General features: G+C 39.4%; 1 protein-coding gene across 1 annotated transcript in view; it reads right to left on the bottom strand.

Moving 5' to 3' along the window:
* CAMKMT (calmodulin-lysine N-methyltransferase) overlaps positions 1-17,266 on the bottom strand; it is a 69,505-nt gene that overhangs the window by 30,763 nt on the left and 21,476 nt on the right. The window contains exon 5 of the mRNA XM_027113242.1: positions 14,574-14,640. Within this exon, the coding sequence (XP_026969043.1) occupies positions 14,574-14,640 (67 nt within the window). The remainder of the gene's footprint in view (positions 1-14,573; positions 14,641-17,266) is intronic.

Genomic DNA, 17,266 nt, shown 5'->3' on the forward strand with positions numbered 1-17,266 from the left:
AACCCACAGCCAACATCATTCTCAATGGTGAAAAACTGAAACCATTGAGAATGATGTTGGCTGTGGGTTTGTCATATATGGCCTTTATTGTGTTGAGGTAAGTTCCCTCTATGCCTACTTTCTGGAGGGTTTTTATCATAAATTGGTGTTGAATTTTGTCAAAAGCTTTTTCTGCATCTATTGAGACGATCATATGGTTTTTCTCCTTCAGTTTGTTAATATGGTTTATCACATTGATTGATTTGTGTATATTGAAGAATCCTTGCATTCCTGGGATAAACCCCACTTGATCATGGTGTATGATCCTTTTAATGTTATGTTGGATTCTGTTTGCTAGTATTTTGTTGAGGACTTTTGCATCTATGTTCATCAGTGATATTGGCCTGTAGTTTTCTTTCTTTGTGACATCCTTGTCTGGTTTTGGTATCAGGGTGATGGTGGCCTCGTAGAATGGATTTGGGCATGTTCCTTCCTCTGCTATATTTTGGAAGAGTTTGAGAAGGATAGGTATTAGTTCTTCTCTAAATGTTTGACAAAATTTGCCTGTGAAGCCATCTGGTCCTGGGCTTTTTTTTGTTGGAAGATTTTTAATCACAGTTTCAATTTCAATGCATGTGATTGGTCTGTTTATATTTTCTATTTTTTCCTGGTTCAGTCTCATAAGGTTGTGCTTTTCTAAGAATTTGTCCATTTTTTCCAGGTTGTCCATTTTATTGGCATATAGTTTCTTGTAGTAATCTCTCATGATCCTTTGTATTTCTATAGTTCCAGTTGTTACTTCTCCTTTTTCATTTTTAATTCTATTGATTTGAGTCTTCTCCCTTTCTTGATGAGTCTGGATAATGGTTTATTAATTTTGTTTATCTTCTCAAAGAACCAGCTTTTAGTTTTATTGATCTTTGCTATGGTTTCCTTCATTTATTTCTGATCTGATTTTTATGCTTTCTTTCCTTCTGCTAACTTTGGAGTTTTTTGTTCTTCTTTCTCTAATTGCTTTAAGTGTAAGGTTAGGTTGTTTATTTGAGATTTTTCTTGTTTCTTGAGGTAGGATCGTATTGCCATAAACTTCTCTCTTAGAACTGCTTTTGCTGCATCCCATGTGTTTTAGGTCATCGTGTTTTCATTGTCATTTGTTTCAGGTATTTGTTTAATATCCTCTTTGACTTCTTCATCAATCTCTTGGTTATTCAATAGTGTATTGTTTAGCCTCCATGTGTTTGTATTTTTCACAGTTTTTTCCTGTAATTGATATCTAGTCTCACAGTATTGTAGTCAGAAAAGATACTTGATACGATTTCAATTTTCTTAAATTTACCAAGGCTTGATTTGTGACCCAAGATATGATCTATCCTGAAGAATGTTCCATGAGCACTTGAGAAGAAAGTGTATTCTGTTGTTTTTGGATTGTCCTATAAATATCAATTAAGTCCATCTTGTTTAATGTATCATTTAAAGCTTGTGTTTCCTTATTTATTTTCATTTTGGATGATCTGTCCATTGGTGAAAGTGGGGTGTTAAAGTCCTCTACTATTATTGTGTTACTGTTGATTTCCCATTTTATGACTGTTTACATTTCCCTTATGTATTGCGGTGCTCCTCTTCTGGGTGCGTAAATACTTACAATTGTTATATTTTCTTCTTGGATTGATCCCTTGATCATTATGTAGTGTCCTTCTTTGCCTCTTTTCCTCTTATTTTAAATGCTATTTTGTCTGATATGAGAATTGCTACTCCAGCTTTCTTTTGATTTCCAGTTGCATGAGATATCTTTTTCCATCCCCTTCCTTTCTGTCTGTATGTGTCCCTAGGTCTGAAGTGGGTCTCTTGTAGACAGCATATATATGGGTCTTGTTTTTGTATCCATTCAGCCAGTCTATGTCTTTTGGTTGGAGCATTTAATCCATTTACATTTAAGGTAATTACTGATATGGTCCTATTACCATTTTCTTAATTGTTTTGGGTTTATTATTGTAGGTCTTTTCCTTCTCTTGTGTTACCTGCCTAGAGAAGTCCCTTTAGCATTTGCTGTAAAGCTGGTTTGGTGGTGCTGAATTCTCTTAGCTTTTGCTTGACTGTAAAGGTTTTAATATCTCCATTGAATCTGAATGGGATCCTTGCTGGGTAGAGTAATCTGGGTTGTAGGTTTTTCCCTTTCATCACTTTACTTATTTATTTTTTATTAATTTATTTTACTTATTTATTTTTGGCTGTGTTGGGTCTTCGTTGCTGTGCGTGGGCTTTATCTAGTTGCAGAGATCGGGGGCTACTCTTCTTTGCAGTGTGTGGCCTTCTCATTGCGGTGGCTCCTCTTGTTGTGGAGCACAGGTTCTAGTTGTGTGGGCTTCAGTAGTTGCTAGTTGTGTGGGCTTCAGTAGTTGTGACATGTGGGCTCTGTAGTTGTGGCTCGCGGGCTCTAGAGTGCAGACTCAGTAGTTGCGGTGCACGGGCTTAGTTGCTCTGAGCATGTGGGATCTTCCCGGGCCACGGCTTTAACCTGTGTCCCCTGCATTGGCAGGCAGATTCTTAACCACTGTGCCACCAGGGAAGCCCCTTTTTCATCACTTTAAATATGTCCTGACACTCCCTTCTGGCTTGCAGAGTTTCTGCTGAAAGATCAGCTGTTAACCTTATGGGGATTCCTTTGTATGTTATTTGTTGCTTTTCCCTTGCTGCTTTTAATATTTTTTCTTTGTATTTAATTTTGGATAGTTTGATTAATATGTGTCTTCGTGTGTTTCTCCTTGGATTCATCCTGAATGGGACTCTCTGCACTTCCTGGAATTGATTGACTATTTCCTTTCCCGCATTCGGGAAGTTTTCAACTATAATCTCTTCAAATATTTTCTCAGTCCCTTTCTTTTTCTCTTCTTCTTCCGGGACCCCTATAATTCGAATGTTGGTGTGTTTAATGTTGTCCCAGAGGTCTTTGAGACTTTCCTCAATTCTTTTCATTCTTTTTTCTTTTTCTGCTCTGCGGTAGTTACTTCCACTATTTTATCTTCCAGTTCACTTATTCTTTCTTCTGCCTCAGTTATTCTGCTATTGATTCCTTCTAGAGAATTTTTAATTTCATTTATTGTGTTGTTCATCATTGTTGGTTTGCTCTTTAGTTCTTCTAGGTCCTTGTTAAACGTTTCTTGTATTTTCTCCATTCTATTTCCAAGATTTTGGACATCTTTACTATCATTACTCTGAATTCTTTTTCAGGTAGACTGCCTATTTCCTCTTCATTTGTTAGGTCTGGTGGGTTTTTACCTTGCTCCTTCATCTGCTGTGTATTTCTCTGTCTTCCCATTTTGCTTAACTTACTGTGTTTGGGGTCTCCTTTTCACAGCCTGCAGGTTCGTAGTTCCCGTTGTTTTTGGTGTCTGCCCCCAGTGGGTAAGGTTGGTTCAGTGGCTTGTGTAGGCTTCCTGGTGGAGGGGACTGGTGCCTGTGTTCTGGTGGGTGGTGCTGGATCTTGTCTTTCTGGTGGGCAGGACCGCATCTGGTGGTGTGTTTTGGGGTGTCTGTGAACTTATGATTTTAGAAAGCCTCTCTGCTAATGGGTGGGGTTGTGTTCCTGTCTTTCTAGTTGTTTGGCATGGGGTGTCCAGCACTGAAGCTTGCTGGTCGTTGAGTGGAGCTGGGTCTTAGAGTTGAGACAGAGATGTCTGGGAGAGCTTTCGCCGATTGATATTATGTGGTTCCAGGAGGTCTCTGGTGGCCCAATGTCCTGAACTCGGCTCTCCCACCTCCGAGGCTCAGGTTTGACACCCATCCAGAGCACCAAGACCCTGACAGCCACACGGAGGTTCTGAATTCAAAGTCCCCATCACCTTCCTAAACCCTCTCCGAGCAATTCTGGAGCTAAGAGACTGTGCCCCAGCATCACGCAACACGCATGCACACAGGCCGAAAAGATTTCTTAGATATGACACAAGATGCATGATGCATAAACGGACACATTGGTAAACTGGACTTCATTAAAATTAAAAATTTCTGCACTTTGAACGATGCTAGGAGGAGAATGCAAAGACAAGCCACAGGCTGGGAGAAAATACCATATATCTTTGCAAATCATATATCTGATAGAGAGCTTATATCCAGAACATATAAAGAACTCTGAGTATGTTAATAATAAGAAAATAAGAGATCCAATTTTTTTTTTTTTTTTTTTGCTGTACGCGGGCCTCTCACTGTTGCGGCCTCTCCCGTTGCGGAGAACAGGCTCCGGACGTGCAGGCTCAGCGGCCATGGCTCACGGGCCCAGCCGCTCCGCGGCATGTGGGATCTTCCCGGACCGGGGCACGAACCCGTGTCCCCTGCATCGGCAGGCGGACTCTCAACCACTGCGCCACCAGGGAAGCCCAAGAGATCCAATTTTTTAAAAAATGGGTAAGTCATTTGAATAGATTCATCACCAAAGAAGATACAAGAGTGGCAAATAAGCACGTGAAAAGGTATCCAACATCATTAGTCATTAGGGAAATTCAAATTAAAACCCCAATGAGATACCTCTATACACCTGTTAGAAAGGCTATAATTTAAAAGACTGAGCACATTGAGAGTTGAGGAGAACGTGGAGAAATGGAGCTCTCCGATACCACGGAGGGGAATATAAAATACAACCACTTTCGAAAGCCGTTTGGCAGCTTCCTTTAAAAGTTAAATATATGCCTCTACATGATCTAGCTGTTCCACTCCTAGGTATCTACCCTAGAGAAGTTAAAGTATATGCCCATGCAAAGCGCATATCCATCTACGCAAATGTTCATAACAGCTTTACTTGTAACGCCCCAAACTGGCAACGACCCAAAGTTCATCAATGGGCGAAAGGATAAAAAAATTGAGGTTTAGCCATACAATGGGAGACTACTCAGGAAAAAAAAGGAAAGAACTATTGATACATGCAATAACATAGGTGATGTTAAAATAATTTTACTGACTGAAGGAACACTGAAAAATAAAAGCACATACTGAATGATTTCATTTATTTAAAACTCTAGAAAATATAAACTAATATAGAGTAAGGGAAAGCAAATCAGTGGTTTCCTAGAAAGGGAGGAAACTTCAAGGGTCAGAAAGGAGGGGCTACCCAGGGTCAAGAGGACACTTTGAGGCAGGGGGTGATAGACATGTTTAGCATTTCAATTATGGTGATGGTTTCTAGGGTGTACACAAATTTCAAAACTTATAAAATTATACATACATTTTATTGGATACCAATTTCACCATAACTAAAAATTAAAAAGAAAATGCTTTCTGAAAGACAGCAGGGTATATACATACATATAACTAGGTCCCTTGCCCCATATGAGCTTTACAATCTAAGGCATAACAATTCATATATAAAGATGTAAAGGATGGTTTGACCAAACACCCAAATCATGTCAACGTCTTACTTGTAATTATATTGACATTAAAGTAAAATGTATGTGTCTCCATTTTATTTCATCATAATGTCAAAATCTTATTTCTGTTCGAAATGCATTACAAAGCAAAGTACCATTCTACAGACAGAAATATAAAACCAATAGTCATTGTAGGACTCCTCATGCTTTAAATATCTTAATAGCGACAGGCATGTCAAACCTGGTAAGTTTAACAGGCATAGTACAGTAGAAAGAATAATGGGCTTTGCAGCTAGAAAGCTCTGAGTTCAAATCTCAGCTCCACCACTTACAAGCCAGTGAAGCTGAGAGATGCCCTCAAGTATAAAGAAGAGACAGTAATGGTTGCATTGCACAACGATAATGAACTGAATAAGACAGGGTATACAAAAGTGTATTATAGTTGCTCAATAAATATTAGTTTCCCTTCCTTACTCTTGCACTAACTTACGTCTTTTCATTCTGGCTTTGAGGCTGGAGTTTCAACCTGAAATGCAAAGCCAAGTCAATTTCTGATAGGACTCCTACCTTGTGATTTAAAATTCACACTGAAAAAAATTTCTCAGCAGATGACCTTGCTGAGAGCCTGGAATTATCTGATATCATCTTTTTCTTCTTCTTCATCTTTTCTCTTCTAAGTAGGGTCACTCGTCCTGTCAAAGAGAACCACCTCCCAACCTATGGGCAGGATAAAATCATTCCTTCCTCTTGACTTTCAAACTTGAGCATGCATCAGAATCCTCGGAAAGTTTGTTAAAACACAGATTGCTGGGGTTTTTTGTGTTTTTTTTTTGCGGTACGCGTGCCTCTCACTGTTATGGCCTCTCCCATTGTGAAGCACAGGCTCTGGATGCGCAGGCTCAGCGGCCACGGCTCACGGCTCACGGGCCCAGCCGCTCCGCGGCATGTGGGATCGTCCCGGACCGGGGCACGAACCCGTGTCCCCTGCATCGGCAGGCGGCCTCTCAACCACTGCGCCACCAGGGAAGCCCAGATTGCTGGGTTTTCATCCCAGAGTTTCTGATTTAGTATGTCTGGAGTGAGACAAACTGAGATGCCTGCGAATCTGCATTTCTAACAAATTTCCGAGTGATGCTGATGCTACTGGTCTGGAGGCCCTACTTTTGAGAAGCACTGCTCTAGGTCCTTTCTCCATCAAATACTGGCCCCCATCATACTTATTTCTTCTTCCTCAGCCGTATTGGCATGCCTGCCTACATGCCCAACTCCTCCTGCAACTCTGCTTCCCTCTAGTCCACATTCTATTTCTCTCTATCCCTTTGCCATCAAATCTTGCAGGAATAGCCTACTTTCATTGCTTCACCTGTCCTGGCAATATGACCTTTCTCACAACAGTCACTAGAACTGCTCTGCAATTTGTTTGACCTCCAGCAACATGCAGCAGCTGTCACTGCTGATCACCCAATCCTGGACCTGCTTCCACTAAGAAGAAGTATGATACCACGCCACCCTGAACCAGCCTTCCTGTCTCCAGTCCTTTCTCAGTATCCCTTCCAGGCCCCTATTACGCTGCTCCTGAAACATAGTAATTTCCCAAAATGCTGTCCTTGGCCATCTTCTCTTCTGACTCTAGTTTCCATAGTTCTGTTCTTATCTCTTGAATTTGATCTCCACATCTTCTAGCACAACACTTTCCTGAGATTTGAACCTTTATTCTTCACTGCTTGCTAGCTATTGTCACAAAGCAAATACAGGTTTATTTTCTACACCACCTCAAATGCAGCATGCCCCAAGCTGCTGTCTCTTACTACTCTTCTGTATTCTTTAGTTCCCACCCACGGTCACTTCTCCAGAATGGGTCCCCTCTTTGTTCACCATTTTCCATTCTTATTCAGGCCTGGACTACCTCTTTCCCTTTCTCTGGAATCACTGAGAAGCCTTTAAAACAAACAAACAAACAAAACCCTTTTTATTGTAAAATAAGACACTGAAGGAGAAAACCAGGTGAAATAAATATATGACTTAACTAAGTATTATTTGGCAAATACCCTTGTTACCACCAGTCAGATCAAGAAACAGAACCTTGCCCGACACCTTAGAAGTCCCTTTACACGATCTGTCCCATTAACCTCCCCCTCTGCCCCAATGCAATGACTTCCTAAATGGTCTGTGGCCTCTAGCCTCTCTCCATTCATCACACTAGATAACTAAATTTGCCTAGACACATCTTTCCTACTTCTATGCCTTTGATTGTGTCTTCCCTGCTTTTTATACCTAGAATGCCCTCTTCAGCTGCTTTTCTTCCCTTGCTTTTCATTTGCTAAACCAAAGCCCAACAGCCACCTCCTTCATAAAGCTTTCTCAGATCCCCCCACCTTGAACTGGCTGCTTGTCTCTTTCTACACATCATGAATCACCCAATGAGAGCAGACTCTTCTTACATCTTGCTGGCGGGGCAAGTGTCTATCTCTCATCTGCCTGCATATCTTGAGCTTCCTAAGGCAGAAACCTCAACTTACTCATCTTTGTAACCCCTAAAGAGCCCATCACAGTGCCTTACATGTATCAGATGCTAAACTACATTTTATTACATTGAAATGAATAACACAAGTTGGACTAGTCATAATCATAGAATTAGAGATATTTGAAATGGAAAATATAATTAGTAAAAAAATTAACCAGTGTCTTCCTTTTGGACTCTGAAATAAGTTTATTTCGGCTAAGTTACGAACAAAAGCATAAAGCCAGAGGATGGGATCAGCTTTAAAGTCAGTTCAGAATCACAGAAATGACCACCTGGAGCAGAAGTTCTCAAACTTTAGTATTAGAATAATTTGTAGAGCTTGTAGCTGAAACAAGAAAAACAATTTGATCATCTCCATACATGATGAAAAGACATCTGCTAAAGCTCCATATTTATTTATGGTAAAATCTTTTAAAAACAGGAATCAATAAAAAAAAGTCCTTAAGATAGAAAATATCATTTCTATTTCAACTCAAAAGCTAATGCATACTTAATGGTGAAACACCAGAGGATTCCCAACAAAGCCAGACTCAAAGATACATATTTAATAGCATTCTGGGATTTTTTTTATCCAATAAAATTATACAAGAGAAGAAAAAAGATACAAGAATCAGAAAGAAGACAAAATTCCCATCATTTGCAGATGATGTGACTGTTTATTTGGAAAACTCAAGAGAATAAGTTGACAAGGTATTAGAAATAATAACTCATTGAGGTGACTAAACATTTGCTATACAAAACCCTATAGCTTTCTTTTTATACATACATACAAATAATAACCAGTTATAAAATATAATGAAAGATCTCATTTATAAAAGAAACAAAAAAAGGTAGTTTCTAAAAATAAACTTAACAAGAGAAATGAAGAAACATTTTAAATGCTAGTGAAACACCTAAAAAAGCTTAAAAAGAAAACTTCCTGCTCTTGAATAGAAGACTCGGAGACATAAGCTGTCAAGTCTTAGTAAATTAATTCATATATATTTTTTTAGTCACAATGAAAATGTCACCATAATACAAATATCAACATGATTTTAGAATATTCTAGGAAGAAAGAATAATGGCAAGAGACTAGTCTTAACAGATATGATAATATATTACAAACTTTAGTAATTTACACAGTTTGATAAGGCCACATGAATAGACAGTCTACTTCTGAAAATCTGCTCTGTAGATACGCTTACTTGCAAATGTACAGTTTATGTACAGATACATTTCACTGCAGCACTGTTTATAATAGCCAAATACTGAAAATAAGTCATGTCCATTATTAAAGTAAAAAATAAATTATCTTTTAGCAATGGATTCTCATATGGCCATTCTCCAAAAAAAGTTTTAAAGATTTCCCTCTTGTCCATTTTAAAGTGAGGAACTCCTTTGAAAATTAAGACATTTTTATTTGATATGTACGTTCTGTGATATAAATTTCTATGATGGAGGGATTTTTCTGTTAAAACTGGAAGGCATTTTCACAGAGGATGCAGTAGTCTGACATGCACACCTGGTTATCAATATAGAACTTGGCCAATTTTTGGTAGTGAGATTTTGACCTTGATAAAAAGTCAGGATCAACATGTCCAAAGAGTGAACACAAATTGTTCTATAAGAAAAGGCCTTAATTTTTAATTTGCTGCAGTTTAAGAGGGCCCCTAAAAATACCATGCCCCCCAAATTTTAAAATCTGGCTCATATAAACACAAAAAGGAGAACTCTAGCACAATATCTAAAACTAGGTAACATTCACCCTGTGGGAGCTGGTTTCTTCAGTGAAGAAACACTAAGTAGTAGGGATATGAGCCCTTCTATAAATGTGTCAAGCAAATAAAATCGTTAGTAATAGAAAGTACACTTAGGTATTTCATTTTCCCATATCCAAGATAGCAACAGAAGGAAACAGGATTGTGGTATCTTTAGAATCCTCAGCAGTTCTTGAGATTCTGTTACCATGACTCTAGCAAAACTCACTAACAGGTATATTTTATCAGAAAATTTCTAGAGAGCCCTCAGCTTTCTTATCTCAGTTACCTTCTTCTAACCTTCCTCTTCAACCTGACAAAGGACAGATAAATGCCTACTCACCATGTCAGTGTCTACAGACACTGTATATGTATGCCTGAGAAGAAGCCTGTCCTGAAATGAAAGTCAGCTATCTGATATATAAACTGATGTCTGAATCTCTAGAGCTTGACTTTCTTCTATTAAAAACTGTTTGGTTCCATAAGCCCTGTGGATTCATATCTTATCCTATCTTTCATTTATCATGTCATTTATCATGTCTTTCAAAATGTGCTCCAAATACAAATCTTAAAACCTTTCCTATAACAGGGATAAAGTGTACTAATTGCTTCAGGGAATATAAAAACATACTAAGTAGAGTCCTTGCCTTTATGTTCTTACCTTTATGTCCTTGCCTTTATGTCCTTGCTATTATGTCTCCCTTGCTAGAATGTGGACTCTAAGAAGGCATGGACTTTCTCAGTCTTGTTCATCACTACATCTCTAACAACCCAAAACAGTACTTGGCAGACAGAAGGTGATTGAAATATTTACCAAGAAATGAATGAACCAATGAACATGAAAATAGGCAACACCCTTTGAATAATGAGAGAACATGCCATGCTTTCTGGGGGACTACTCTAGGGCCAACAGAAGTTAAAAGAAGGAAAACATTAGGGCAAGCTGCCTCCTGAGAAGGCGGGAGGAAATGGTAATTAAGCCGCCTTAGAAGAAAGGATTTAGATGGATAAGGAAGAGGGAAACAAGACTGGCAAAGACCAGAGATGGGGAGGACCAAATGTGTTGCAGAAGAGTGAAGAGGCTTGGGTGACCCAAGGAGAGGGTGTATGTGGGGAACAGTAGAAGCTACACTGAATGAAGAGAGTGAGGAAAGTGAGGGCAGACTGCAGAAGGCCTGAATAAGTCAGGAATTTTATCCCCCTTGGTTGGGATTTACATTCTTAAATCTTTTTTTTTTTTTTTTTTGCGGTACGCGGGCCTCTCACTGTTGTGGCCTCTCCCGTTGCAGAGCACAGGCTCCGGACGCGCAGGCTCAGCGGCCATGGCTCACGGGCCCAGCTGCTCCGCAGCATGTGGGATCTTCCCAGACTGGGGCACGAACCTGTGTCCCTTGCATCGGCAAGCGGACTCTCAACCACTGCGCCACCAGGGAAGCCCTTAAATCATTTTTCACATCCCCAATTTAATGTTTAAAGGAAAATGAGCCTCCAAGAAGACATAAATCTTAAAAAGCAGTAGGGCAATGGAGCCAATAGCCAATCCTGGGGGCCCACATAAAGGTAAAATTTGGGTTATAAAAGAGTCTTAAAAGTTATTATGAGTTCCACAGTTTATTAAAATTAATGGTTTATCAAAGAATAATAAAAAAAGTCACAGGCCTAAATTCACTAGAATTTTCACACAAAGATACTCTTTTCTTAAGTAGAAACTTACTTTTAATATCATAGCAGGGTATATTTAATCGATTTTTAAAAATATTGTAACTGTTAACTACTATTAACCAGAGAATGACGCCATTCACTAATTCTGGAATACCTAGAAATATGCAGACATCAAAAGCTCTGAATGGTTCTTTATTAGACAGTCACAGTTTTGAAGACAGCTTCAGATAAACCTAACAATTGAGAAGCTGTAAATATCCTTGTTCTTCCACCAAACTCTAGCTATATTTAGTAGCATGATTTTCTTTGTTCAAGAGTTTTTGCTATCACTCTGTATTTATGTTCTCGAAGGCAGAATACCTTGGGTATATTAGTTAAGTTGACAGGTGGCTGCATGGATGGACCAACGAATGAACCATCAAATGACTGTACTTAGATCTGTGAGAGGTAACGGCTACATCCTTCATATATGTGCATCCTAGATCTTTCTTAGCCAGGGCTAAAGCTTCCAGGCGTTTGCAAACACGTCTTTCATATCTAGCAACAATCACACTTAGATTAAAATGGAACAGAGGGAATAAGCGGGTTTGGAAGGGAAGAGCATCATTCCAGGCAAGGCGGCTGGTGGTTATGAGAGCAGGAATGGATTTACTGTCAAGCTAATGAAGCCTAATCATTGGGGCCCCCTCCCTCTCACAGGCCCCTTCCCGGGCCCACAAGCAGCCCCAGTGATGGGTTCACGTGGTTGTAAGCTTCTGTAAAATCTGTCAAAGTAAAAGGTATAATCGAACTCATGCTCCTAAAGAGGGTCCTCAAAATAAGTTTCAGGCCATTCACCAACTGGGTCTGCCCTGAAGGAAGAGGCTGGTAGCAGGATGAATGCTGCTTCCTGAGAACACTGGCAGAACAGGGGGAACAGGAGCTTGGGACGCCAGTCAAATTTCTGGGGGCCTTCTCTCTCTCTTTTTTTTTTTAAAAAAAAACACCATTTCCGAGGTTCACAGTTCTCATACCACGATTTTCCTTTCTGCCTTTACATCTTTGCAAATGAAGTCACAGAAGACATTCAGCTGTTACAAACTTCATGTCAAGCTTTGAAGTGCTTTTTAATAGCAGAAATATTTGGCTCACGTGTGGGCTTTGTAGCTATGGTAAATACCTCTTAGTTATCTGTCGCTACTGTTATTCCACACCTCCAATTTGGAGGAGAAATTCTGCATATGCACTGAGGCACTAAAAAAGAATACTGAACTATATCTCAGCTCTTTTGTGAACGGTTTCCTTTTATTTCTTCTCACATGGAGCTAATGCTTTCATCATATTGTACTGGTTATGGGTGGGAAAGCGGTGGATAGAAGGGGAACGCTGATTATTACATCATTGGTTGGCAGTTTCCTCTTAGCTTCTTGAAGGTTAAGTGGTCAAGTAGCTCCTTAATATGAGATCAAGGCATTTCAAGGACTGACTCATCCACCTGTTTCCTGGCAACGTGCTTTCGTAGACTTTGGACGAAATGCTTACAGTGGTTAAAAAAGAAACTGACCACAATTAATATGAAATAAAGATGGAAAAAAAACCCCTCATCTTGGAAGTTTCTGTACGACTACTGACATACAGACTATACGTCCAGGTACATCTCAGAACAATATATTAGAAATAGCATTTTTGAGAACAATAAATAGAAACAAAGGCATTTTGGATCTACCATGTGTTGAACAATGACATTTTGCTTCTTTATGTAACTTCACTATTTTATGAAGGGATGATAGAAAATACTACTGCACTCCATAAGTTAAACACCTGACATGTTTATTCCTCAAAATGCAACATTTTAGAATTCTAGATGTTTATTAATTAGTGATTATTAACACCCAGTAAACAACATTATGTCTTGTAAAAACACAATCTCTCTTCACAGCATGATGCTGAAATCTATTATTCCCTGATTCCATATGCTGAAATACACTCAAATGGTCACAAATGACCTTAAGCATTAAATAAATGTAAATGAGGACAACATAGAAAATGTGTTTTTGATTGATAACTAAAAGACCAGGTTGAAAATCACATCCAAAAATGAAGTCTTCCACAGAAGGGTATGGCAGTCTGCACTGTGGAATAAAAGCTGTCCTAAGAATGAAGAATACCCAGGTAGGAGATTGCTCTTTCTCTGGACCTACTGGAGGTTTTCTGCGAAACAGAACTGGTTTATTCGTTTATTTGAGAAACACAGAGCATACTGCCCCCTGTGCCATCAGCCTACTGTGAACATTCTAATGCAGGATTCAAAAATTCGTACATGGACACATTATATTCCCCAGTTAATATAAGAAAAAAGAAGTTATCACTACTCCATATCCTCATCCCAGTATGTTTTCCACTTTAGTTTTTAAGCATTGTTGCTATTCATCCACCTTTGTTCCCCTGCAAGATGAGCAGTTTGGGGTGGGAAAGCATCCTCAAACATAGAGAAAACTCAAAATGTCAAAGGATGACAGATTAACAGTAATTAAAGAATTAATTAAAACTTAGATTGTTCTTCCAATAATGTCTGTGGTTAAACACATAAAGGAAAAATACACAGATACAGATATTTCTTGTGAAAACTACTAAATGATTACTTATTCCTCTAGGTCCATACCAACGGGGCAAAATTAAAATGTAGCATCACAGGAAACACCATTGTTTTGGTTGAGGGTAAGCAATTCTCCTACTTTGGATAAGAAGGAACAGAATCTAAAAGGGAATGAATACCTAGACTATTTTAAAACCATGAAACAGAACAGGGTTTCTCAATCTTGGTTCCATTGACATTTTGAGCCAGAGAGTTCTTCGCTGGGGGGAGGGGTGTGGGGATGTCTTGCACAGGCCTAGCGGCATCCCTGGCCTCTATCCACTAGATGCCAGTAGCAACCACCTTGCCCCACTTATAACAATAGAAGAGTCTCCTGGGGCAAAATTGCCCCCCTCCACCAGGTTGAGAACCAGTGAAATAGAGCCATTCACAAGAAGGTCCCAGGCTGGGCTTCTCCCAACCTCATACTGCACCCTCTCAGTCCTTAAGTCATTCCCAACCCAGTGTTTAACATAGTTATCTTCAGTTTTTCTCATCTATTAATTGTAGGTAATGAAAACGCCTGCCTGCTTCATTACAGGTTCTTGTAAGCATTAAATAAGATACTTTTAAAGTGCTTAAAACAGTGCCTGACCCACAGTAAATGTTTAATAAATATTAGCTATTGTTAGTTTTAATAATCATCCATAGTACTGAGAAAAGCAGTTTCAACCAGAGTGTTTTAATGCAAAAAGGTATCTTACCAGCTTGATACGTTCCCAGTCTTAAACACACCAGCCGTCTGATTCCTTGTGATGATGTCTCTCACGTCTATAGGCCACAGTTAAGAAAGCTTCTGCAGTGATTGTCAACTGACTCCCGCCAGAAAGAGGCCCACAAACACTACGATATTCTTATCGTATGCGGGACCAGCATGGTGAGAAGAGCTGTAGCGTGTGAGGCAGGAGGAGAAGGGTGTAGCCCTGGCTCTGCCACCAAATGTTGAATTACTTGTCACAGGCAAGCTCTTTTAATTCCCTGGACTGTAGTTTTATCACCTGTGAAATATACATTTCAGGGAGCACATTGTCAAGGCCCAGGGTGATAAGCACTGGTCAGGGAAGATGACTGTGCCACAGGTGCCAGGCCCCACTTGCTTAAAAGAGCTAGAAGCCCCAAGGTTAGCCTCTTTCCGTCAGCGGGGAGGGCAATGGCAGTCTTCTGAGACTCTCCAAGTTGAAGTATTTTCAATCTCCGAAATGCCAGTGGGGAGAGTGAGGATGAGCTGCAGGGAAAGACTTGGGGGGAAGTGAGAAGGGAAAGATGGAGAAAGGCTGGAGAATCTCTGAGGGAAAACTAATTACTGAAGAAGAAAATTCTTCTGAAGTGAAAGGCCCCTTGAAGAATTGTCTTTACAGACTTACAGTCTGGCCTTTGGCCATCGGCTGACATGTAAGGACTTGTACAAAAAGAGCCATATTTATTGAAGCCATGTTTTGAGGAGCTGGTCCATTAGAGCACAGAGCGCCATCTTCATGAGGACCCATGGGACAAATCATGTCAGGTTTCAACACTGGGAAAAACTGGACTTCAGATCAACTAGTTTTGCTTCAGCTTCTGGACACTATAAATCTTAGAACTGCTCCTGTTTCTCTTTTTGCTCTGGTCCTTGTGCAACTCAGAGCCAAATGGATGATCTCAGCTGAACAACTACAAGTGCTCTATGGCGCATCTTTCCTCTACCGGTCCTATTCCTGCCTTCGTGATGTTTTCCTGGCTTTCTACTGTCCAACTGCCCTCGCTTTCTCTTTTATTTTATATGGTATATTCTGTGTGTCACTGTAAGAAGCCTTAAAATCCCTCTTTTGGAATAAAGCGAGGTTTAAGTAAACAAGAAATAAAATAATTCCAGTGAAGGTTGCAAGCTGAACTAAATTGGGCCCATGGGGAGGACACCAAGCAGACAAGCGATGTTCCCCTATTGCTCAGAAAAACAGATTTCCTGAATGCTCAAAGCAAGCACTGGCCAAGATCTCCCTGTAAGAACAGAGCCACAGGACATTTTAACCTAAATCTCTGCTTGAAACACCCGGCACACCCATTTCTTCTCTGAGTGAATAAGCAGGTACTGTGATAGCTTTCTTCCCCCAGGAGTGGGTAGGAAAAATCAATTAGGTCTCCTAATGAAGGGCTTTGTTGAGGTTTACAAAAGTGCTATAATGCAGACTTTTTTTTTTTTCTGGGTGAACTTTCCTGTATGCAAATTAAATACCGTTAAATTACATTCATTAAAAAAATAAAAGAGACTAATTTGCCTACTTGTTTTGATTAACTAAAATGACACATCGGCCTACAGTTTTGTCTATTTCAGGAAGAAAGTATTTCAGGAAAGTCTTCTAAATGAAATGTCTTGTAGAAAAAGGACAGCTGACGTCTTTATTCTGAGAACAAAATTAGTAAAGAGTCAGCTGACAACTGGTTTTGATTAAGTTCCCCCACACTATGGCCACACCCTTCTCGGCGTTTCCATGACATCCAAACCACATGCCATAATGTGCTAGGTACACCTGTAGCGTCGTATGAGTACATGACTAATTTGTCAAGCCAAACATATTATTTTGTTAGTGGAGGTAATACGTTTTATAAAATAGTCACAGGGAAGTTAAATTATATAACTCAGAAAACCTATTAATAATTTTTAGTAAACATCTTAACACTATATACTTTTATACAATTTATAAAACTGTGAGTCCAGGTGATCAGGCTGAAGCAAGAATATGTATTTATATTCTAGAAGCAATTTTATTTTAATGAAAAAATTCACAGCAGTACTTAGGCTGCTTTATTTTTAGAACTGGGAAGGAAATATAGTTTGTGGTTTAGGAAGTGTTTTTTATATGAAAACAAGTACCTAGAGAAAAAATGGCCACAGTGTATTAAAATATTGCCTTAAGAGATATATTTTGATATTCTGCTCCCCGCCCTTTACTTTAGGTCAGATTCTGAGGTGGTTCCTCTGGCTGGCGCTGTGTCCAATAATAGATTTTCTCATTCTTCTGTGTCACTTCGGGGTAATAAAGGGAATTCAATCAAATCGAGCCAGTCTGTCCAGGATAGTGTTCAACAGCATGTACCAAATCCTATTCTCTGAAGGCACCCACCTTCTGGAAGACTCCAGTGGGAGATGCTGGGTGCAAAGAAAGCCTTAATGTGATTTCTGATTAAACAGATACAGAGCAATCACCTTTAGTCTCCTAGTCTGGGCACCTGGACTTCTGAGCTCTAGGATATACGCTTGTGGCTAAAAGAAATCAGGATTCTATAACTAGATTTTCTCTTCAAACAAAGCATGGTTCAAGAGCGGGGGTCCATCTTAATTTTGTTTCAGTTGATTTTTATCCTTACTCTATATATATATATATATATATATATGTTTGTATAATAATAGTTATTTGAA

The sequence above is a fragment of the Aethalodelphis obliquidens genome, unplaced genomic scaffold (genome assembly GCF_003676395.1).
Source record: "Aethalodelphis obliquidens isolate GAN/ISIS:26980383/991018 unplaced genomic scaffold, ASM367639v1 scaffold12, whole genome shotgun sequence".
Classification (NCBI taxonomy): domain Eukaryota; kingdom Metazoa; phylum Chordata; class Mammalia; order Artiodactyla; family Delphinidae; genus Aethalodelphis; species Aethalodelphis obliquidens.